Below are 25,529 nucleotides of genomic sequence, written 5' to 3' on the forward strand. Positions count from 1 at the left end.
GAGATGGCAACCTGGATGCCGAAACACTACTGACTTTGTGATTGGTAGATAGGTGGAGGGTGGCACTTCAGGCAAAAACATGTCAACATCAACGTCAGTTGAGGGCTGCAACGACAACTTATAAGTGATAATAGCCTGGCCAGACTACTGTTGTCAGGGATATAAGTATTTGAAATTAACATGATTTCTCAATGTCATATCAGGGCCATTTTATGATTGATTGAAATATTTCTTACATACAGTTTCTTTAAAATTACATACACCTGTGTATAGACTGTTACTTAAACTGCTAAAAAACTTGCCTTTGGTAATCTTTCAACTTTTTTTCTGACAATGAACAGAATCATTACTATATCTGTGGTGATATTAGTAGTAACAGGACATCTTATCAGTTGTGTTTTATAAAACTTTTTTAAGGTGAAGAAAAACAAACTTAGCCCAAGTAAAGGCTGAAATCGTCTGCCAAAAAAATGTTTTACTGCTGATAACTTTTTTTAAATACACCGTTTTATATAGAATTGCTCTATAGACTATTTAATGCAATTACATCAGAATTAACTAATTAAATGACAGAAATTAAATAAGTAAAATTGTACAATAAGTAAAAACAATAAGTAATGCATTACACCCAATTATTCAATGTCATCTATCAATGGCAATGTAAGCTAATTTATAAAAATCCTCAGACAACGTTGCTAGTTGCCACACAAAAACTTTATTGTTTATGGCTACCAAAAAATATTTTCTATAACATTAGAAATTGGTTAAACATTATTGGAGCTTAATTAATTGCAGAACATTTTGAAATGTGAAAAATTGTAATACAATATCTACTTGCCTTGCGGGTGCTGTATGATCATTTACATCTGTATTATTTTCTCACTGGCTTACATTTATGAACCATGAAACCCTTAAGTACCGTTCCTATGATGTTAACCCAAGTTAGCTAATTCATAAAAATAAAAAAGCGATAGACAATATTAATTGCTTTTAGGTTGTCACACAAAAACCGTTTAGAAACAATGTTCCTAGAACTTTATTATGAATTGGTTTAAAGAATAATGTTAACTGGAGCTTATATTTAATTGCAGAAAATAGTGAAATATAACAAATCGCAGCTAATATATTTGCTTTGCACTGCAGGTGCTGTAACTTAAAACAGTTTAACCTATTCAGTCAAAAAAAAACTGTTTTCGAAACTAGCTGATTAAGGTCGCCCCATAAAAAACGCACAAAGGAACGTACAACATTACTAATTATATGAAACATAATGGAAACCATACACTAAGTTTATGGTACCGTTCCTTGGTTGGGAATTTTTTCTGCTGAGTCACGTCGAATAGACGAAGTGGTCTTGACGTTGGGAGGATAGAAGGGAGCGTCTCTGATTGGCTCGCCGCTTCGACACGTGAGGCGGTAACTTTCATATGTCTCAACTGGGCATCTGGAAGAAGTTACTTGCGCTGTTGTTTACTCTGAGAAGTATTTCAGAGTACCACTGTAACTTCAAAATGTCTTTCGTAAAAGTTGAGGAGAAAAGTGACTTTTCTTATCACAACTTGCCTTACGGTGTTTTTTCCACGCCGGACAATGTAAGTAACTTACACGGTTTATTCAATCCTGATAATGCCAGTTTGGTCGAACCGATTTACTATAGTCTTATTATTTAATGAGAGTGTATTTAACTTGATAAAACTAAATTATGTTAACGTTAATTCGAATATTATTACTTCAACTGCAATTCTGTGTGGACACAGTTGGTTTCAAGGGTCAGAGAGCACATTGAAGTAAACCCTTTCTGTCAACAAAGCTTTATTTGGCATGTTTGTCAGCATTTATTTTATTACATCGCCAAAGCATATATATCATTTAAAGGATTAAAGCGAATAGTACACAACAATAATATTGTTTATGACCATGTAAACTCTTACAAAAGATGCTCATGCTGTTTTGTGCTGCTGTCAAGCAAAAAAAAAGCCACATTTTGTAAAATGTAATTTAGCAATAATGTTCTAGTCACTAAGTTACATTATTTCTGACTTGTATAACATATTTGGGTATAACAGGCCAGGCACAGAATCGGCGTAGCCATTGGAGACCAAATTTTGGACCTTAGTGTTATCAAGCATCTTTTCAATGGACCAGCTCTTGGGCGCCACCAGGATGTTTTTGAACAGGTAAGCTTTATCAGTTTAGCTTTTTTTTATGAAATATTATGTGTTTTTCTGCATGCTTACACTTGTTTTTTTTTTCCATCAAAGCCCACACTCAATGCATTTATGGGTCTGGGTTATGACGCTTGGAGAGAAGCGAGAAAGTGCCTCCAGATGCTTCTGGCTGCAAACGAGTCCACACTGCGTGATGACGTCAGTTTAAGAAGCCGGTAAACTTCAACATTATGTTCAATTTCATATGGAAAAACAAGCCGCACTATTTAAATAGAAATGTTTGATGTAATTCTTATAACAAAGGAGGCGTGAATGTACTTGATTTTGCTACTTCTAATACAATTTTCAAGTTGAACTGGATTAAACATTATATTAAACATAAAGATAAGATATGGTATATAATTCCAAATCTTATTTTTTTGAAAAAGTTGGTGGTATAGAGTTCCTTTTAAAATGTGATTTTGAGGTTAGCAAACTCCCCATCCAGTTATCCAATATTCATAGTCAGGCTCTTTTGTTGGCTTTTTATATACAAACATAATTTTTCACCTCATAAACAGTTAATATGGAATAATAAAATTGTCAAATATAAGAAAAAATCAATCTTCTACGACAACTGGGTTAAATATGATATTCTAAAGGTCTCACAATTAATAAACGAAGAGGGCTATTTATTTACATATACTGAATTTTTAAAGACATTTGGTATTCCAATATCTCCACAAGAATATAGTATGGTATTTGATGTAATACCATCAGTTTTTTTGAGAATTTTGCAAGGCATTAGTGAACCTCAAAAAAATTCTAAGTTTAAAGAGCAGATATTGTTGAATGGTGTAGATATTAAAGATACCAAATGCAATAATACATTTTTTAGAAGTCTGATTCATTGCCCTGTAACATTTCGAAACAAATTCTTTTGGAATGACAATTTTGAGAATATTAATTGGAGAGTGATCTGGACTTACAAATAGTGTGTTAATAATAAAGTTAATGAAATATATTTTAAAATTGTGCAGTTTATCCAACAAACCAGTTTTAAAATATATAAAACCGATCTGTCTGAATGTTGTGTATTTTGTAACATAAACCCTGAAACTATGTTGCATCTTTTTTTTTGTGATTGTATGTATGTTCAGTTCTTTTGGGTTGATGTAGAATATTTATTTAATATATTAAGTGGAACCAAAATTAACATAAAGAAAAGAGATGCTATTTTTTATTATGACAAAAAAGATATAGAAAAGAGTCATGCTTTTTTTGTTAAATCTTATAATATTACTTGGTAAGTTCTACATACATAAATGTAAATGGTCTGAAAGAAGTCCCAATATCTCCCATTTTAAGGCTGACATGAAGATTTTTTTTGAAACTTTACAAGGACTCTTAAACCGCAAAGCAACAAGAACTATGGACATTTACAAACAATTTAACTCCTCATCTTTAACTTGAGTACACATGTATACCCTTCTTTTTTGTTTTTGTTTCTTGCTATTATTATTTCTTATATTGTTTTTTATTATTATTATTATTATTATTATTATTATTATTATTATTATTATTATTATTATTATGGTTTCATAATCTTTTGAAAATATTCAAAGAATTATATGTGAAACATTTGTAAAAAAAAAAAAAAAAAAAAAAAAAAAAATCATTAGGACATTATTCATGTCCAGTACATTCATTAGTGTACTTTTTATTGCATATTACTGGCTATGCACTGTATACTACCTATAATTAAAAAACAGTACACATTATGCAACATCAAACATTTTAAATAGTAGTATGCATTTTATTAATTTATCTTTATTTTATTAATTTAATATGAATTAATTTAAATCAGGAGTTGACCTTTAGAAGAGAAGCTAAATACAATGTCATTATGGCTTCGTGAGTGTGTGTGTGTGTGTATGTATGTGTGTGTGTGTCCAGGTAAACCCTACGTTATGAGGACAGAATGTCCCCACAAAGATGGCAATATTTAAAATCCCTGTCCTTGTGGGCACTTTTTTTCCAGTCTCCGTGAGGAAAATAGCTTATAAATCATAAATTATGATGTTTTTTTCGAAAATGTAAAAAATGCAGTTTTTGTGTGATGGTTAGGTTTAGTGGTCAGTTTGTTCAGTATACAAATCATTATGAAATATCCCCATAAAACATGAAAAACGTGTGTGATTTAATTTTCAGGGCGTTTGTTCATCAGAGTTCTGCAGTGATGCATCTCCCAGCTGAGATAGGTGAGTGTGATTTCATATTTCCATATCTTAGAACCATATTTAATCTAATCAAGCATCTGCGTTAGTTCAGCTCAGCTATCAGCTGATTGGAAAAATTCCAACCCCGCCCATATCAGCTGATCCAATTCCCATGAACTCAAATGGCAACTCTCAAACAGGGCGTCTTACTTAAGTGTAGTTTTAATTCAGTCTGCCTGCTTGCTGCTTCCACTGCACGCTCCTCTGCAACCAACCTCCTCCCCAGCTCCTCCTTAACTGTTTTTAACTTAATCAATGTCAATTGTGTCATTGATGCATGTTTGTTCTAAATTGGGGATTTATGATGCCTTCCTAGAAATTTGGGAGGTTCTCCCCGGAAGCTCCTGTTCCCTGTCTTGGCTTTGCATGGAGCTCATGAATTTAGAACAGAGCCATACCGCCAAATGTAAATTAATGCAAAATATGCAATAAAGTTAACTAAAAGTTGGTCTATGGTTTTTGATTCAAGTGCACTTGTCTTAATTCTGTTTTCATTTCATAACTAATGTTTTATTGCAACTCTGCTCAATTTAGATTTTAAGTTAACATAAAATGTTTTTTTGAAAATGTTTTACTTCAGTTATCATTATATATATTTCAGAATAAAACAATGGAATAATCCAGCAAAGAAATGTTTGGATAGGACTTAATTTTTATCCACAAGTAATTGATGGATCATGACATACCAGAATCAAACGAAACTAAAGTTGTTTTAGAGTTTTTTCATGAAGAATACATAATCAACACCTTCATGTTGACTCTGACTACTGTATGGATTGTTTAGGATGTTAATCATAAAACTAGTGTAATTCATGGTTATGTTCCATGATGACCACTAGAGGGCACTTTTCACTAACTATTGCTGTCAGAGGCATTCAGAAACCTTAAAACCCTTTCTATTGCCAATAGAAGATTAGAGCCTTCTGTTTTTGCGTGTTATTTCTGTATTATTTTAGTATATGTTTACTATATATGTGTGTGTGTGTGTGTGTGTGTGTGTGTGTGTGTGTGTGTGTGTGTGTGTGTGTGTGTGTGTGTGTGTGTGTGTGTGTGTGTGTGTGTGTGTGTGTTTAATAATCATATTGATTTTTCTCAGACATTATGATCAGGGTTTGTTGTTCTAAAACTCTAATCCTAAGTATTAACTTGGATTAACTTAACTGTAGTTACCTCGGCGTTAATTTTTATATAAAAGATATGTATTTTATTATTACTGTCATTTATTTATTTTCCAAACTTTATACATGTTTATGCTTAATGCTCCTGAAGGAAATATAAGACTAAAGTTTCAAAGCAGTGACTTCAGACCTGTTCACACCAATTGTAACACAATAACTCATTTTAAAAAACATATAATAGTTAATGGCGCAGAAGAAAGATATAATTTGAAGCACAACAATATTTTTCCTAAAGGATGAATGATAAAAATATTGTCAGCCAATCAAAATTCACCCTGCTTTAAGAGCTTAAGAATTTAAAGCGACAGAACAGCAGCACACACTTATAATAAACAGAATATTGCCTGCTATTGTGGATGCTAATATAGTTATTATACGGTAGTTATTTTATAGTTATCGTTCTTGGTGTGAAGAACCCTTTATCAATATAGAATGTTGATCTGATTCAAAATGTAACCAATAATGATGTCATCATATTATTTGAATACTGAATTCTTGATTGGTATTTCCTTTCCATGTCTATTTAAGTGTAAAGTGTAATTGGTTAAAGAGCACACTTAATTAATAAATAAGCTGCAGTGCACATACATAGCCAAATTGAGTCCTTTCATACAAGTCAAAGATTTAGTGAGTCTTAAAGAGAGATTTTACGTTTCTAGATGTGCAAAATTTGGAACCTTTTGTGAAAGATTTTTGTATTTAATTTATTGTGAATCATTTACTTTTTGTAAAGTTTGTTCTATCATTCTGACCCTGTATTATTATCTGTCTTCCATGAAACTTTCTTTCTTCCCCTGTCTCTCAGATCACTTTTCCAATTGCAAACCTAAATTATTGATAACACATCTTTCATTCTTGTTTGAGAGATTGCTTTCACCTAAAATTGTGAATTTGATTTGATATCTACAGTGGTGGTGATTATCAGTAAACAAATAACTAAAATAAATGGACATTTCACTCATAAATGTAAAATGATTTTTTTTTTGCACAAAACGATCATGTCTCGTTGGTTATTGATAACACATCTTTCATTTTTGTTTAAGATATTGCTTTACTGTTGTGCACAGAGAAAATAACTGAATTCTAATGGATACCTGCTGTCACTACATGTTTATTCCTCATTTACCCCCTCCATCATCTTTTATTTTCTCTTCTCTCCAACAGGCGACTACACAGACTTTTACTCGTCGAGAGATCATGCCACCAACGTTGGAATAATGTTCCGTGGAAAAGAAAATGCCTTGATGCCCAACTGGTATGTGACAGACCATTAATATCCCTCACTCTTAAATACTAACATCCGAAGCATTCGTGTTGCCGGAAACACAATCTCATCATCACCAGCTCCTGCTGACTTCGTATATTTCACTTATCTTTTAAGTTAGCAACCATATGCGTTCGAGTTTTAAAGACCGAGGAACGTTCCTGTAAGTATTTCCCATAAACATTCTCTTTATTCTTTCCCAGCGAATGCCTGTCAGGCTAAATAATGCACCTGCGCATTTTCCAGCTCGCTGTGAAAAACGTCTTTTAGCAATAACTCTTCCCTCCTAAACAGAACTCTATTTCTTGTCACATTTTCACTTACAAGGCCCAGAGGAGGAGTTATTCGCCAGGAGACAGAACAAGGACTGGAAATGGAAAGGGACGTTTTTTGAAATTTAATTTCAGTCGCCTACCTGAAGTTCCCCCCTGCTCAGTCAGTCTGTCACTGGGCCTTTCCAAACGCGCCACTTCTTCAGAAAAAAAAAAGAGAGAATTAGTCTGGAGGAAAATCTATAGTTGATTTACATTTGGCTTGAAGCTGCAGGCCTAAGCTGTGGTTTTGTGTCCTGGGTGATTTTGGAGTAGGATTTGTGAAATGTTAAAGAAATAAGTCACCCAGAAGTGTAAATTCTGTCAATATTTACTCACCCTCATGCCACTCCAAATGCTGTATATTCTGTGGAACACAAAAGAGATTGTTTTATTATTAGTATTGCTCTGTTCCATATAACAAACCTTGACTGTACTCAGAGGTGTCATTTTTCAGAAGAGGAGAAAGATCGTTCCGGTGTGTTTTTTTTTTTGTTTTTTTTTTTATTTTGTTGCTTTTGTTGTTTCCTATTGGTCTAATAGAGTGAGTGGTTGGTTACAATTGACATTAAATTACTATGGACACCATACAATACAATTATTTAGGGTGATTATATTTAAAACTTTATTAAATTCAAGGATTATCCTAACTGGAAAGGTATATACATTATTTTAAAAACCAAATATAAGAATGATTTGATCTTATCTGCATTGAAAGCATATATAACAATAACATTATTATTTGTAAGAAGAAAAAAAAAAAACTTTTATTAGATTTTTATCTGGAAGCCTAAATGTATAATGTTTAAGTAATTGATGTGCATTTCTCTTAAATTTTAAAGTGGATTTTTATATGCTAAGGAATGTATATTTATATAAAATGCATGTAATAAAAAAATAGCATAGAGGAAGATTTTCAGTAAACAGCTGCTATTTATTAAAGGAAACACGGAAGTGCTGGCGACCCGTCCCGTCATAATAAATGTCCCGGTGTTCGCGAGGCGTGTATTTGTGTAACAATCGCTCCAGCGGCCGTGCTCAGCTCCACAACACTTGGTCCTGCTCTGCTTTACACTACAGTAATGTTAATAACCGCATCCATCAACATAATTTCTGCTATTTTCCACCGGCTGTGAGGTGAAGACCACATGTCCCAAGTGTAAGGCCGCCCAAATCGTCCCAATGGAGGCTAACGATCGGCGGGTGAAGGTCGCTGCGCGTTCAGTCTTTTCAGCGGGGCAAAGGGATTTTATTCCAATTTCTCTTTATCTGACTCCATTTAATCATAATTTCGAATTTAGGTTAGAATGCCAATTGGTTATTTGGTCATTTATATTTAATAGTTTAAGTACACATTTAATTATTCCGTTTAACCCTTTGTAGAAATTATGCATTGACATTGTAATATAGAGATTCTGGGTGTATTTTCAGTGATCTCAGCATTAAGGAGGGAAGGAATTGGGGGAGAGGGAGTCAATCGGGAAAGATGTAGATTAGCTGATACTGAGGTGAGACTTGCGTCTCCAGTGGTGTGTGAGGGATAGTTCAGATGTTAATTTCTTTTATTTTCTCAGAGAGTCCTTGTTCCTCATTTAGACATTTCGGCATCTACTAGTTTTTCCAGCCTTACACAAGATACTGCGCTCAAACTTGACGAAATCAAACTACGCCTTTGTTTTGAATAGGCGCGCTCTAGTGGACAGAAAGTTGCATAGTGCACCTTTAAACAGATTATTTTACTTTCACAACATTTAGATGAAAGAGGTGTTGCTAGTCACATGCTGAGATTAGATAGTTATATGATTAAGAGAAAGGCTGATTAAAGATATAATTCACCCAAATCATTTATTTTTATTTTTTGCCAATACAACATTCTTCATAATATCTTCTTTTGTCTTCTAGAGAGTGAAGACAATCTTGTACTGGAACAAAAGAAAGAAAGTTATTAAGTTATGATTTGTTGTATTAAATGGAATTAAATTATTCATGACATTATTCTGTCCTGTAGGTTGAGACTGCCAGTGGGGTATCATGGGAGAGCTTCCTCTGTGGTGGTGTCTGGAACACCAATCAGAAGACCTTGTGGACAGATGAGACCAGACGCAGGTAAACAAAAGACGTTGGATAAACCATGGATTTGTTAACAGAAGTTATTCAGCTAGTAGCTTAGAATTTATTAGGGCTGCGGGATATTGAAAAAAAATTCGATACGCAGTACCTTGTTAAATAATGTGATATTTGATATGTGATACGATATTGCTATTAGGGTGTAAAATCTATTTAAATTATATTTAAAGCTGCAGTCTGTAGTTTTTCCTCTTTGTCGCCATCTCTGTTCGAAAACTGCAATTGCAGTTATTCGCGGAATTATCAACTCTTACGTGATTAAGATTAGACCTTTAATTATCCTTGTTTTCACGTCTCTTTTTTTTTTCACTCCGAAGTCCGAAAACTTGCATTTTACAACGGATGAATCTCCAGTCGTTTGAACCTTTTTGGATCCACCATCAAATTGATACGTTTAATTATATCAAGTGCTGTGAGAAAAGGCTATCTCCACTTCCAACATCCTCACATGTGATAGCCTGCTAACCGGGACTCCTTCTTTATGTGTTCAGATATGACGTAATGACGCAAACATATGCTTGAATTTCCCGGGGAAATCCACCAGTACCACTGGAATTAAAAATATTATTACAGGCTTACTGCTGTAAATCAAGCTACGGTAAGCAGATAGTTTTGAACACTGGCTGGTTATGTATCTCCATTGACTTTCTATTGCGGGAAGCAGCCTCCTTGTCATTTCTGAATTATTACTAAAAAACTAACAATGTCTAAAAGCTGATATGTGACAAGGGGTACAGAAAACAAACTAAAAAACCCAGAACCAAAAACCCGGAAGTTTTTATAAGCTGTTGACCCAAAAAACTAACGTTTAAGGACACAAAAGTGGGTACAGGCACTTGAGTCGGAGCGCGACTTTGTTATATTACACTGAGAACTACGCCAACTGGAGGGGAAAGTAATCAGCGACAGGAAATAAAATATATAAAACTGACATTTGGATATTTGACAACATGTTTACTGCACACGTACGCATACTGAGACATACTGAGTGTCAGGATCCCAAAATTTACCTATTCTTCCTGCTGAAGCTTCATGTCTTATTGCCTGTATGCACTTTTGTCTCCTTAAACGCTCGTTTTTTGGGATCGACACCTTATAAAAACGTAGTTATGTGTTTTTTAGCTTGTCTGCTGTACACCATGTCACGTATCAGCTTTTAGACATGTTCTGTTTCTTGTTATAAATAAGAAAAGACCGCTTCACGCAATGCAAAGTCAATGGGATTGGATTGTTTCCTGGTGTGGGCGTGGCCTAAATACGTTTTGTCTCTATGTATGGATCCTATTGACACATTCAGTTTCTTTTCCCAACTGATATTGTTCACTTAAAGCATAACCGACTGTGTTTATATAAATATATTCATCAAGAGAGCCATTTTGACATAACTGTGTGTGTATTTGACACTTCAAGTGTGCAACAAGTCATGAAACAGAACTGAAGGTATTACATCATACACTTTGTGTGTCAGACAGCGCAAGACTGCAAGGAGTTGTTTTTCACAAGTTATTGCGTTTAATAACTCTTTTTAACATTAAGCGAGTCACATAAGTAACAGTCATGTGCCCAGTCTATTCTCTGCTATATGCATCGACCTAAAGCGTACACTTTTCACAATGTTGAAGTAGCCTATTAAAATCATTCAGATATTGCGTGCCATTGTGATATGCATATCGCGATATGTACATTTGCGATGTTTCGATAATATTGATATATTGCACAGCCCTAGAATTTACACAATAAAAAATAAAATGCATGGTTTCTGTTTGCTTGCAGTTAATTAAAAATGCCATTTAAAAATGTTCACAATGGAAAAAAATCTAAATCTAAGTTACCTAGCTAACAAGGAACGTTTTCAGAACTTTGGCTAACGTTCTGACAAGATTTTCTCAGAGTTATCAAAAAATTGATTTCGAGATTCATGTTAATAGAATGTTTGTTCAAAGTTATCTGGTCTTTAATGTCCTCAATTTAAAACATTAACACAAAAACAACTTTTATACAATGTACATGAAACGCTTTATTTCGGAAATGTATTAGTTGGACGTTCTTCTGATTTTTTTTTAAATAATTTTTTTACATGTTACTATTTTTGGTAAATGTTACCAGAATGTTCAGAGAATTCCAAATGGAAGTGTTTTCTGTTTGAATAACGTGTTGTGTACTACCATACAGCACAGTCAGCACATTAACAAAACACAATAAATGCATTTTTATTTGAATCAGACATCATAGCAATGATTAATGGCATCATGTTTAATGAAAAACCTTCATGTGGTGTGCGATGATTGAGCTGTTTTGATATTTTACTTGCATTAAATGGTTGCCTTCATTTGGTCAGCAAACCCGCACTGTTCATTATTACAGCCTCACCTGAAAAAAAACTGATCTGACATGTTCAAGTGAGAACTATAAATTTGAGGTAAATTCAGTCTGTAATGAACTGTGCTGAGATATACATCAAAATGGCTGTAAATCTGTTTGTATCATGACTATATTTCTCTGTCTTTCTCTTTCAGCTCAGCCGCCCATCTTTGGACCTAGCAAACAGATGGATATAGAGTTAGAGATGGTGAGTTAATTTTTTATCCCATATAGTTAATTTTTTTATTAGTTGAGCATGTTATCATAAGTTGCTGCTGATTCAGTGATGTAAGGAAATAAGAAGAGTATATTTGTGTATGCACCATGGCAGATTCGCTATTTACATTGTGGAATTTGTTAGCGGAAAGACTGAATGCCACTCCAGAGAGGAATCCTTTTATTTGTAATATTCAAAAATGTTTTTGTGCTGATGCGTGTCTCTCTGTGTGCAATAAGCAGAGTGTACGCACATTGTGTACCCGCCTATAGGCACATATTACTAACGCGCCTTTTAAATAACACAAAAAATACTGTACTATTGACTTTAGACCAGGTTTTTTTTGTCAATGATGCAGTCGATATCAGTTGCCTCAAAATAGCAATTTGCCTGAACACCTCGTTCTCAGACTAGAATGCCCGCGGGCAAACAGATGGTTGCGAGTACATTTGTTATTTAAACAACGTGGAGCTGGACGTGAAATTGATAACTGCCTCGAACTGAAACTAGCAAGTATCATACTAGAGTGTATGATAGGGCCTTTAAATATAGTCTACATTGGCTTTGCAATAATTCAAATGTATATATCATTTATTTGTGTCACTTAATCTCTGAAACCAGAACAATTGTCATCCATATATATATGGATAGTGCATGTGATGCAATATCTTATGCAAGTTTTTAGAAAGATGAATTGGGTGGTTTTTGTGTTTGCTTTTCAGGCTTTCTTTGTGGGAAAAGGGAACAATCTTGGAGAGCCCATCCCAGTGGAGAAAGCTCACGAGCACATCTTCGGCATGGTGCTTATGAATGACTGGAGTGGTGAGAACCAGCAAGATGTTGTCTTCTGCAATACATATTCTCCCAAATCATCTTATATGATGTTATATAATCCTAAAGTGCCCCTTTTATGTTTTTTCAGATATTAACTTTGAGGAAGTGTGTAATATAGCTGTTTGTGAATGTAAAGGGTCTGCATAGTTTCATAGATTAAAGTGTACAATAAATGGAGTTAAATTCTCCCTTAAGAAAGATCCGCTTCTGCCTGAAAGATGTTAGCAGTAATTCCAGTCTTACTGCACAAACCTATTAGTTTAATGCCAGCCTATGGTTTTAATTGGATGTCTTCAAACAACATCTACTGAGGCCTGAAAGAGTTTGGTTCATGTTTTCTTTTGAAAAAGATGCAGTTTTTTTGCTGTAGAAATGCACAAATACACTTTGAAACAGGGTATCCGCGGGGTCTTGAAAAGTCTTAAAAGGTGATAAATCAATTTTGGGAAAATTAAGACCCTTATAAAGTATTAAAAAGTCTTATCACGGCTTTATAAAGTCTTAAATTTTGAAAGTATTTTGTTCAAGCTTTGTCAAAAGAGTTTGACTCCAAAAAGTATTTATGAATATATTTATTTTCATCCCCGTAAGTATTAAAAAACAACCGGGTACTCAGTCTGAGATCTGCTCGGAGCGCGCGCGGCAGGGATGGAAATTAGCGCCGCCACGCCACCAGCCAAATGCGGCTGATTTAGAGTTGTGGCGGGTAAACTCGCTTCACCTACCGAGCTGTTTCACCTCTTTGTAAACTTTGTTCAGTGCATGCGAGTGCTGCCGTATGTGCGCATATGACCAGTCGTTTTCTCCGTCATCACTCGCGTGCGCGAGTCTCACAGCGCGCAAATATTGAGTTCTCTTTCAAGTCTTGCGCTTAAATGGACAAACTCACACAAGAAGTATGTCAACATGTCCATCTTGATGAGTATCCTAGCAGACATCGTCTGAATATGCCTTAAGAGGACTGTAAAGTGTGCACAGTCGAGAAAGACGGGCATATCCCTGCCTCAGGTCTTAAAGGCGCAGTAGCCTTTACTGCTGCCTGAGGGATGTCCTTATATTTAGTTTGACATTAAACAATGCTCTTGATTGAATAGTTTTTGTAAGTTTAATAAGGATTAATCTTTCATTTAAACAGTTAAATATGCAGTTATTTTACATTTGATTACTTTATTCAATTGCTGTACCTTTCTGCAGGCCAGTAGACCTGTACATTATTATTTAATGAACACATGAGTGAGGTCGAGTTAAACATTCTAGTTTGAATTTTATTTTTCGGTTTTCGTCTTTGGTTTCTTCTTTTTTTTGTTTCGGTCAAGAATTTTGATTTCGGTGCATCCCTACTGACAATGTTCTGCTCAGTATGTTGTCAACACGCTTCAAAGATGCCAGAACGAATAGTTTCATTCTTGGGACTAAAAACCATAAAACTGGAAGCCATAAAAGACCACAAATCATCGTGAAAATATCAGGAATTCATTGAGATTAAATAAACTGCCCAAGTATTGTAGAGCTTGTAGTATTAATTTGTTAAAAACAAAAAAGTGGCTGGTAAAAACAGTGGTAGACTTTGAAAAAAGTTAATTTCCATCCCTGGCGCGCGCCGTCTACGGGTGACGTCATGTATTTTGCGGAATGCGCAGTTAGGTAATGTGTCGCCCTCCATACGTTGTAAAACAGATATGCAATATAAACAATACAAAATTGGCCTACGATAGAGATTTTAAGTCTACATTCGACTACAACTGTTTATTAAAGGTTTGTTGCCGATTAGAACTTGAAGTGCGATGAGGTCTTAAAATATTTTGAGAAGGTCTTAAAAAAGTCTTAAAAAGGTATTGAAATTAACTTCAGGATTCCTGCATATACCCTGTGAAAGGATGACACTCAAATTGATATGGTAAAAAAAACGGCATTGTTACTCTCTGTATTGCAGTGTATCGGAAAAGCATCTTTCTTAGCAGTTTATGCTAAGAAAGGCTCTTTACACTGTGTCTACACACTAGACTGGGTAAACCCAGCCTGACCTGCCAGTGATTTGATTTCGCCCGGCAACTCAGTATGGAAACCTGTACATAAATTTCTACTGCTTCTGTTATACTTTTGCGGGAACCAATCACAGACTGGCTTATCCACGTGGCACGCTATTGGCGGGTTTAACATGATGACGGATAGAGAAGCGATGGGTCGTTGTCTGTTGATCACGCCTCTCTCTTGTTGTCTGATTGGTTGAAGGACTATTCAATTGCATACAGAGTAATTTGAATAATGCTAATTTATTTATCAATCCTCTTATGCAGTAGAAAATACAGAGCAGACTCCCCAGACCAATTTTTTATCTTAAATTTAGCTTGGTCTGGTGATAGAAAGTCTACACCTGATGCGACACTACAGGAGACAATATAACCCATTATAATCAGTGAAGCTGTCTACAATGGATGCTGTAAGGGGTAGACCAATCACAAAAGACTAGGCCATCTGATCAATCAGAGTAGATTAGTCTTATAGAAAAGAGGGGTTTAAAGAGACTGGATTCTTGACCAAATTGTTTCAGACACTGAGACAATGCTGCAATGTACATAATTATATAAGAAGAAATTAATTTTTTTGACCTTGGATGCATTTAGGAGACAAAAACTAAATTAGGAGCCTTTATAATCGCATAAAAGGGGCATTTTAATGGAAAGGTTTTCACAAAAGAATGAATATTTTGCCTTCATTTACATAGTTTTTGCCAAAAATAGTTTAATAACAGATTAAAATTATACAATAATATCAAAATGAAATATCAGACAGAAATGGACGGTGATTTAAGGACAAAAAGAACGCTAAAAATATCATAAAGGTAAGCTAGAGGTAAAATCAGGGCTATATGCTGTGTTAACACCATTTTATAATTAACACATGACATTCTTTTCTGTTCACGTTCTCTATTCTCTATGGCAAAACTACAAATGCCTAAATGATTCTGCAGTGGTCAGTTGGTACAAGTAGGAGCTCTCCAAAATTTCCCATCTTACAAGCTATAATAACAAGCTCTATGAGGACGTGAATGTTTTTTACCAGTTGAAATCTCATAATTACAGTAATTACAATATATTCGAATAGTTTAAAGTCATACAACAGCTTTAAGATTTGAGAGTGAATAAAAAACAGGATAAAATTCCATATAACAGTATTATCATCCACTGTACTGTATGAGGACTCTTGTAGAGAAGTTCCCTTGTCATAACACCATAATAGGTACTACTTAACTATCTGACAACCCCTATCTCTTCCTAAACCTACAATTGCTTGGCCTTTTCGAGAATAATAAACATTGTATTTTTATGAGCCGTCGAGCAGATATAGAAAATGAGAAACACTTTTAGGGCGAGAAGGCACGGCTGATGCTTGGTTAAGCATGCATGCCAGTCTACGGCCATTTACAAAGCATCTGCTTAGCTGTTTGGTTTCCATTCACAGAATATAGTTTTTTTTAGCAGAGAGTAAAATAATTTTGTCTTTTGACTTTGTAATGGGAATTGTATTGTATTTTGTGCAGTGAATATTTCTTGACATCAGTTTGAAATCATAAAAATTACAATTTGGAAACCAAAAATGTCTATTTTCAGGATATTTTTTTATTTAATTTTGTTCTTTTTATGTTTTTATATTTGATATTATTTTGCACATGCGTTACTGAATTCCTCTGCTCTGTTTCGATAGTAACAGTAAACTACTGTTATTAAACTACTTTATGACCCAAATACAGCTTTATTTCAGGATTATCCATAAGAGCGAAGAGTAGGAAATTGGTCAAAAACACACAGCAGTCAGATTAATCTAAATAACATGCAAAGTCCAAGAAACAGGCAAACAGGGCAATCCAGGTAACATGCAGAAGATTAAAAACAAAGGACAGAAATACAGTGGTAACACCAACAAGACTTTGCAAAGTGAGAGTGAACACACGGGGCTAATATACGGGGCGTCCTTCGGATGAGACGTTAAACCGAGGTCCTGACTCTCTGTGGTCATTAAAAATCCCAGGATGTTCTTCGATAAAGAGTAGGGGTGTAACCCCGGCATCCTGGCCAAATTTGCCCACTGGCCTCTGTCCATCATGGCCTCCTAATCTTCCCCCTATCCTGATTGGCTTAATCACTCGGTCTCCTCTCCACCAATCAGCTGGTGTGTGGTGAGCGTTCTGGCGCAATATGGCTGCCGTCGCATCATCCAGGTGGATGCTGCACATTGGTGGTGGTTGAGGAGATTCCCCCTTCTATGTAAAGCGCTTTGAGTGCCTAGAAAAGCGCTATATAAATGTAATGAATTATTATTATTATTATTATATAAAAATTAAAGGGTTAGTTCACCAAAAAATTATAATTGTCGTTAATTACTCACCCTCATGTCATTTTACATGCGTAAGACGTTTGTTCATCTTCAGTACACAAATTAAGATATATTTATGAAAATTAGAGAGGTTTCTGTCCCTCCTTTGAGATCCAATGCAAGTTGCACATTCAAGGCCCAGAATGGTAGGAAAGACATCAAGTAATTCATGTGTCTAAAGTGGTTTAACATCAACTTTGTTTTGTTTTGTTTGCGCAAAAAAAACAAAACATAATTTACCACTTTATTTTAGGGATGGGACGATACACTTAAACTCACGATACGATACACCTCGATATACCTGGGTTACGATACGATATGTCACGATACGATATCAAAATATTTTTTTTTTTTTTTCCAAATCTGTGATTTTTTTGTACCACCTAAGTAATGTACTTAAACGAAAGGTAGGATTTTCCTCTTTTTTTGCATTTTGGTTCTATGTTGTTTAAAAAAAAAGGAGAATTTTTAGAAGTCTGCGACCTCATCTTAAACAGGGGTGCCAATAATTGTGGAGGGCACTGTAGGAATGTCAATCGATTAAAATATTGAATCGCGATTAACTGCATGATTGTCATGAGTTAACTCGTGATTAATCGCAATTTAATCGCACCTTTTTATCAATTGTAAATGTATCTTAAATTAAGTTTTTAATACTCTAATCAACATAGGTATGGACAAATATGCATGCTTTATGCAAATGTACATTTATTATTTGTGAAACCATACTTATTCAATAATAATCAATACAGCATGAAGACTAGACATATCAAAGGTCATATATATGTTTATCTAAGAAATTGTTCATGTCTCTTAAGCCTAAACTTAAAAATAATGAGAAAGTAGTGATTTCTCTCATTTTAACAATATAAAGGGAGTTTTTACACTGGCAGTTTAATTCAGAACAGGGTAAAGTTCGTATGAAAAATTGTTAATGTGTACCAGTGAGCGAACCAGAACCACACCATACCAGGAGGAGGTCCATATTACACGAGTAGGAATATAGTGTGGCCCCTTTAAGAGATCCGCATTCCCTGTTGAACTGCAGGTGTTTTGCGTGTGCGCGCCGTCGAACTGGTCCGCAATTCACGTGGACAGTGTGAAGAACACGGACGACTCGGAAGCGCGCTTGTTCAGGAAAGTAACCTGTGCATTCGTTTTATCCGATTGTAATGTATTTAGCTCAATAAAACACGTGTTCTGTAAGGGGTTATGGTGTTAATGATTTACCTCAGACACGAGAGTGAGCTGCAGTGCATCGCGCTCAGACTGCAGAGAATGTGCTCAGTGAAAAAACGCACTTTTCTTTCTGGAGTCTTATAAAAGTTAAACAGAAAATATGGTAGCTTATGTAGGCAATAACTGCATTTTTGGTTTAGAATATTAATGCTAATGTCAACCCTTTTCTTTCCCTATTAATGTTTGCTGCCATCCTTTGTCTGACAGCTCTCACTTTTTCCAACTACGGACTATGCCTCAGATCAAACAGAAAATGCGCGCTGCGTTTTGTCATGTCTGCCCCACACACACACACACACACACACACACACACATACATACATATAATACACTAAATTATTTATATACTACGCTAATCATGCAGCAGTGCCATATATCTTTATTTCGCGATCCATTTTTTTCGACCTCGATACGTTTCGTCACGTTTTGTATCGCGATATTTCGTCAAACGATATTTCGTCCCATCCCTACTTTATTTACAAAAACAATATTATCCAAAGCAGCTTTCGTGTGAACACAAGATTCATGCATCATGAGTGGTTTAGTGAACGTGCATTGCAGGTCAATATTTCTGTAAATAAAGTGCTAAATTCGTGTTTTTTTGTGTGTGTGTGCAAACAAATCACTATCGTTGCAATTTAAACATTTATTTTGCACATGTATTAGGAATGATGTATTAGGAATGATGATGACTATTTATACTGCTTCCTTAGAGATTTTAGATTCAGTGTCTTTCTCCTCCTTCCTCAGTTTTTCCTCACCAGCATTGAGTCCCAGTTCTCATTCCTTAGAAATGCTGCATATCTTCTAGTGAGATTCTGTCAGAATTATGCAGAGGGTAGATATATGTATTTTATGAGTACAGCTCAGAATGTCTTTTGCTATTTGGAATAGATACCAGAAACTGTCTGTGTACATGCAGAGCAATGGCGTCTGTATGGTGCGTCTTAGCGTCCCTTTGGCATCTGTTCTGTGTAAGGCCATGACAAATACTCTGATGCATCAATCTGAATGGGATTTCTAAGCTGTATCAATTTCAGATATATGAATGGATTTGAAACACAATTAATAAAATAAAAAAAGATGGGTAAAGAATATCAGTTTTGTGTGGCGGCAGACTTTATGAAAGCTTGCGGGTTATAAATTCATTAATCTCGCTCAATATAATCAAGTTTATTTGTCGGGACAATGCGTTATAAGACTTATTTTGCCAAAAAAATTTGGGTTGTAAAATTTAATTATATAGCACTGTAATGCATTATGGTGAAATGGCAGAAATTGTGCTGCTGCCAATAATTCCTTAAATGAATCACGTGTAGTTTTAGAGAGTTTATCACTAAGATAAGGCTGCAAATACAGCTAGTTGTCCAGTTCACATACATTTCAGATATTTTCAGCAGGATAAAGGCACCAAATTATATTTGTGCAATGTGCTTGTTTTTTTGTTTTTTTTTAGAAAGTTTGAGTGGTGTTTTCCCTGCAAACCTCGCTGCCTTAATGCCAGTGCATGACTTGTATAGGTTGCTTGATGTAGTGTCTTTTTTTCTCTGGGTGTTGCAGCTCGAGATATTCAGGCTTGGGAATACGTTCCATTAGGTCCATTCCTGGGCAAGAATTTTGGGACCACCATCTCACCCTGGGTTGTTCCCATGGAAGCACTGATGCCCTTTGTTGAGTCCAATCCTGTCCAGGTAAATTTGGTTAATTCTAAGTGTAAGAATATGAATATTTTGATAATGAAATGACACTATAAATTATGACACTCATTTGAAAAAGTGAGTTTAAAATAATTCTGACGTGCATGCACAGTACATTGTACATTATAATTATTTTTTAATTTTTTGGATCAAATAAATCTCGGTAAGCATAAAAGACTTCTTTTAAAAATTAAAACCTTTTCAAAAAGCCTTATAAGTTATTGATTTGGCTCTTCCTACATAGGCAGCAGCTCTGTGTCACGAACAGCCCTTCTTCATGCAAAACGAATGAGTGTCTTTTAAAGGCAGCATAATTGTGCCTAGCTTTGTTAGCAGCTCTTTGGGCACATGCTTGTGTTGCCTTTGAAATGCTGCCTACACAGGCTTTGGACAAAGTACCCGATTAGCACCTCAGGAAGGTCCATTTGCAAACCCATTATCTTTAAAAATGATGGGCATAGTTTGAAATTATTCAACTTTACAGCTCTGTGGAACGCACAAGTCATCATCACAGACGGCAGTGTGCAGACTTAGCATATAAGCGGGAAATGAGACGTGCTAAAGGCCGTTCTTTGAGTTAATACTTTATTCTCTCTTATAAAACCCAACTACTATGATTGAATGAGGCAAAAACACATCTTTGTTGCATTCATTTGTTAGATCAGGGGTCCTCAATCAGTGGGTCACAACCCAAAAATGGCTTGCAGGTCTGTTCTGGTGCTTATTTCTTATGTTGTTCTTTTTAGAAGTTCAACATGAACTTTTTAACTGCAAATATTATATATATATATATATATATATATATATATATATATATATATATATATATATATATATATATATATATATATATATATATATATATATATATATATATATATATTTTTTTTTTTTTTTTTTTTTTTTTTTTTTTTACCTGCATAAGCATGTAGTTCCAGCATCTACAAGCAGGGCTCTCTGGACCAAGCAAACCAGACAAACCTTGACCTCTTGATGCAAATACTGACTTTAGATGTCTCTCCATATACTGGCCAAGATATGCACTTAATGTTTGGTGGGATTTTCCTAAATGGCTTTGAATTTATTTTTTTATAATTTTAGGAACCTGTGCCTCTTCCATACTTGCGTCACGATGACCCCTACATGTTCAATATCAACCTCTTTGTCGCTGTGAAAGGTTTGTGTTAGCATCTGTAACATCTGTTTGTCATTGTGTATTACACGAGTGACACTTTTTACCTTTTGGTTCTCACTCTTGTTTTCATCCTCATATATTTCTCATGTGTTCAGGTGAGGGGATGCAAGAGGCCGCCACCATTTGCAAGTCTAATTTTAAGGTAAGAGATTGTTTTGCATTGACACATTGCTGTTTTAAAGAGTAGCAAACTCACACTGACAGCTCTTACTGTATCCATTTGATTATAAATGAACTTCCCTGGGAAAACAAAAGTGCAAGCCAGATATGCAAAAAAAAATGCATAGAGGAATTATGATAAACATGACTAATCAAATATTCAGTCTGGCCAACATATTGTAAGCCTGTTGTTTTGCTGGGACAAGAAACAACATAGTACTGACAATCTGGTTCAGGATTTTTTTTTTAGCACCCTTTGAACCCAATAGAGATTATTTTTTCCCCAACTGGAATAGTCTTTGGTGTTTTTGTCTTTCCATAAATACATCTGTGTATGTGTAGTTTTACATCTGTTTGCCTAGCCATAAATTGCCCCGTGCAAGATTTGCAACTTTGTGCCATTACCTGATTTGCATAACTCCATTAGTGAATCAGGCACTAAAACAACACAGGCTGTGCAGGGCAAATAAACAAAGCAATTCATTCTTAGTGAACCCCCATCTATCTCTCAGTGCTTGCTCCATGTTGGGCTCCTTGTGTTATCGGTTCTGGGGAAAACCCATTCCATTGCAGTAGAAGAAATTACGCCATCCTTTCACATATAGAGAAATACATTTTCGGTATTCATAATAGACACCAGTTGGTTGTAACATGTTGTGTGTCTTCACAGTATATGTACTGGTCCATGAAACAGCAGCTGGCACACCACACAGTCAACGGCTGCAACGTCAGAGCGGGCGACCTGCTGGCATCTGGCACTATCAGTGGACCGGTACGTGTGTGTGCAAGCATGTCATCGATATAGAATATATTAAAGAAATATTTAACTCGAAAAAAACAATTCTGCCATCTGATGATAGGCCTAAAGAAACAAATATGTTCTGAGACCTTAAAAATATATAAATAAATTAAATGATTAATTAATTCAAGTAGAATTCTAGTTTTATTTCAATCTGTTAAATTATTAAATTGAACTATAATTATTAATGATCATTTTAAATATACAACAAATGTTTCTGGAGATATAGTTATATTGCAGTTATATTTTCTTTATTTGAATCTGTTAAACTTAGTAAATAATATAATAATTTACTTTAATTATTAAAAGTAATAATAATAAATAATAATTAAGTAACTACACTGAAACCAACCTGTAATTTCAGTCTGTTAAATTAATTTAAAAAAATGCACATTCTTTCATTAATTACTCACCCTCATGTCATCCAAAACCTATAAGACTTTCATTCATCTTCACAACACGAATTAAGATCATTTTCATGAAATCTGGAGCTTTCTGATTGAACCATCCATACGCAGCAACATCATTGCAACTTTCAAGGCCCAGAAAGTTATGAATAATATTATGAATAAAAATATTGACTTTATTCAACAACATTTGTGTCAGTAAATACAATGCATCTTTTCTGGGTTCTACATCAGAACAGGCTCACCATTGGTCGACACTGTTCTCGTGAGCACCACAACTTATGTGTGTGGTGCTGACACAGGAACTGGCCAATAATGAGGCGGCATTTTGCCCTAGAATCTGGAAGCACTGCACTGTATTTAATACACTAACAGCATATGAGGCAGACACAGACGAGAAGTTGTTGAATAAAGTCATTATTTTTGTTTTGTTTTTGCACACAAAAATTTGTGTTCTGATGACGAATGAAAGTCTTGCAGGTCTGGAATGACATGAGGGTGAGTAATTTAATGACTGAATTTTCACTTTTGAGTGAACTAACCCTTTAAATGACCTATTATTGAAATATATCTATAATTATTACAACAAAATATTATTTAATTTAAATTAAACAATTATTATTATTATAAAATGTTACACTTGTTTGTTTTCTGTAGAGAGAGAAAAAAATATATTTCTGCAAAGAACTCAATGATATAGTACTGATGCTGTGTTTGTGTGCATGAAGGATCCAGAGAGTTTTGGCTCTATGCTGGAGCTCTCATGGAGGGGATCCAAGACTATTGACCTTGGCAATGGAGAGACAAGGACCTTTTTGAAGGACGGAGACAAGGTCACTCTTTCAGGTGGGCTTTTAGAGTCTGTGTGTGCTTTTGAGTGTTTGTTTTTTTGCATTGTTTTTACCTGATGGTGAGTTGGAGTGCTATAAGCTGATAGAAATGTGGTTGCTATTGTTCTTTGATAAAGCATATGAATGAACTCTCTCTGTGCAGGTTATTGTGAGGGCAGCGGCTATAGAGTGGGATTCGGTCTGTGTGAAGGGAAGATCCTTCCTTCTCTGCAACTGTGATGCACCTCTCTGTCTCTCCCTCCCTCCTGTAAGCCAGACAAAACACATGGCATCTACAGTATTATTCATCCTCTATCATTCATAACCTGTTAAAAACCTATTTAAAGGCCTGTAGGACTTAAAAAAAAACGTAAAACTCTTACACCTGTAATCTAGTGGATTTCTGGGTGAAACAAGATTCATTAAGAATAAATGCAGGACGGGGCTTGATTTTATCCATCTGAACTGATTGGATTGTGAAAATTTGGAGCTGCACGATTAATCGCTAAAAGATTGCAATCTCGATTCAAACACCCAACGCGATCTTTTTCATAAATGTCAGCGATTCAGCTATATATCAATTAAACCTTTGACAAGTACAATCACGATTACAGTTTGGATATAAACACTGATGTCTACGGTAGCGATCAAAATAAAGTAAATCGTCATGTGAAACTTGATGCTGCAAACAAAGATTGCATCAATTACATAAGTGGTGACAAGTGATAAACAAAGCATTTGTCATTGAATCATTCATTTCAAAGATTTGTTCAAAAATGCTGATTTACAATGAAAAAAGTAAAGTCTTTACGAGCGAGTCATTTAAACATTCATTTAAACCAATTGATTCAAATTAAACATATTTTTACATTGACTGTTTTGTTTAGTTGTCCATTCAGAATCGCTGGAGAATCATTACCTCTAGTGATTCTCAATTTATCCAGAATCGTGCAGCTCTCTTAAATGTCACAGTAAAGGAGCTGAAATGTAAAAGTGATTGTCAAATATTTTCTTTGGATAACCTTTGTGAACGTGAGAAAATTCTAGAAAAGCAGTCTTTATGGGCTTCCATATGTTTTAAAACAGTCATTATAGCAATTCAGCTAGTTTCTACAAAATTGGCACACAATGGATTGTTATTCTGTGTTATTGAAAAAGAATTTAATAAAGTTACTGATTCCTTTTAAAATGTCTTGTCATGCTTTTATTTTGTAACATACTGTCCATAAAACATGCATGTTGCTGAGCTAATGACTCAATACACTAAAATGCATTGCATAACACAAATACTGGGTAAAATACGACATTTTTAATTACTAATAATTACAAGTTTTACCTTCTTAGTATTGATTGAATTAATATATATTTATAAGCATTTATCTGGCTTTATCTCCTGTGTTTTTGTTTTTTGCACTGCAGTGGACTCTGGGATTGCCTTCTTTGCAGAGGATGCATAATGTTTTGCAAAGAAGGCAAAAACTACTTTAGTTTGTAAGCACAATTCTGATATAAAAAAATGTTTATTGTTGTTGCTAACTCCATAACATATAAATGCAACCTTAAACTCTAGGATTCAACCAGCATTATTCTACTAACTAGGAGTTACAGGGCCTGTCTGTCAGAGAGTGTCAAACAGGTACAGTAAAAATGCTCTTAAAGTGAGAGATTGGCTGACAGGTCACTGCTTGAGTCATTTGTCCTTTTGGCTAAGATCAGCACAGTATTAATGAGTCTTTTAAAGCTTTAGACTGAAGTGAATGTTTCTGTAATTACTTACGGAGCCGACCTGATGTGTGTATTGATAAATTATGCTCTCATTTTACTGCCATGTTTTTTCTGGATTTGTACCAGGGTACTACTTTTTTTTTTTTTTAGATGTACCATGATACAATTATGTATCTTTGGATGTACGCCATAGTAATACCATGTTTTTAAAAAATATATATTTTGCACATAGACCATGGTATTCACTGAATTATCTTTGGTATTTTTAAGTATTTATGGTAATAATATCTAAAGCCATGGCATCACCACAGTAAGGGCAGGTGGTAGCTCTGCTCTAAATCACATTTAAACACAACTCAAACTGAAAAATAAAACACAATATGCTT

At 34.9% G+C, this 25,529-nt stretch overlaps 1 protein-coding gene across 1 annotated transcript; it reads left to right on the top strand.

Annotated features, from left to right (window-relative positions):
* Nucleotides 1-1,412: 1,412 nt before the first annotated feature.
* Nucleotides 1,413-24,607, top strand: fah (fumarylacetoacetate hydrolase (fumarylacetoacetase)). Its single transcript, XM_067444950.1, has 14 exons — nt 1,413-1,592; nt 2,067-2,177; nt 2,262-2,383; nt 4,359-4,408; nt 6,769-6,859; nt 9,188-9,285; nt 11,823-11,875; nt 12,607-12,706; nt 19,892-20,022; nt 21,130-21,205; nt 21,319-21,365; nt 22,053-22,154; nt 23,317-23,434; nt 23,582-24,607. Exons 1-14 carry the CDS (start codon nt 1,428-1,430, stop codon nt 23,656-23,658), a joined length of 1,341 nt encoding a protein of 446 aa, XP_067301051.1. The 5' UTR covers nt 1,413-1,427; the 3' UTR covers nt 23,659-24,607.
* Nucleotides 24,608-25,529: the final 922 nt, after the last annotated feature.

Source organism: Pseudorasbora parva, chromosome 1 (genome assembly GCF_024679245.1).
Source record: "Pseudorasbora parva isolate DD20220531a chromosome 1, ASM2467924v1, whole genome shotgun sequence".
In the NCBI taxonomy this organism is placed as follows: domain Eukaryota; kingdom Metazoa; phylum Chordata; class Actinopteri; order Cypriniformes; family Gobionidae; genus Pseudorasbora; species Pseudorasbora parva.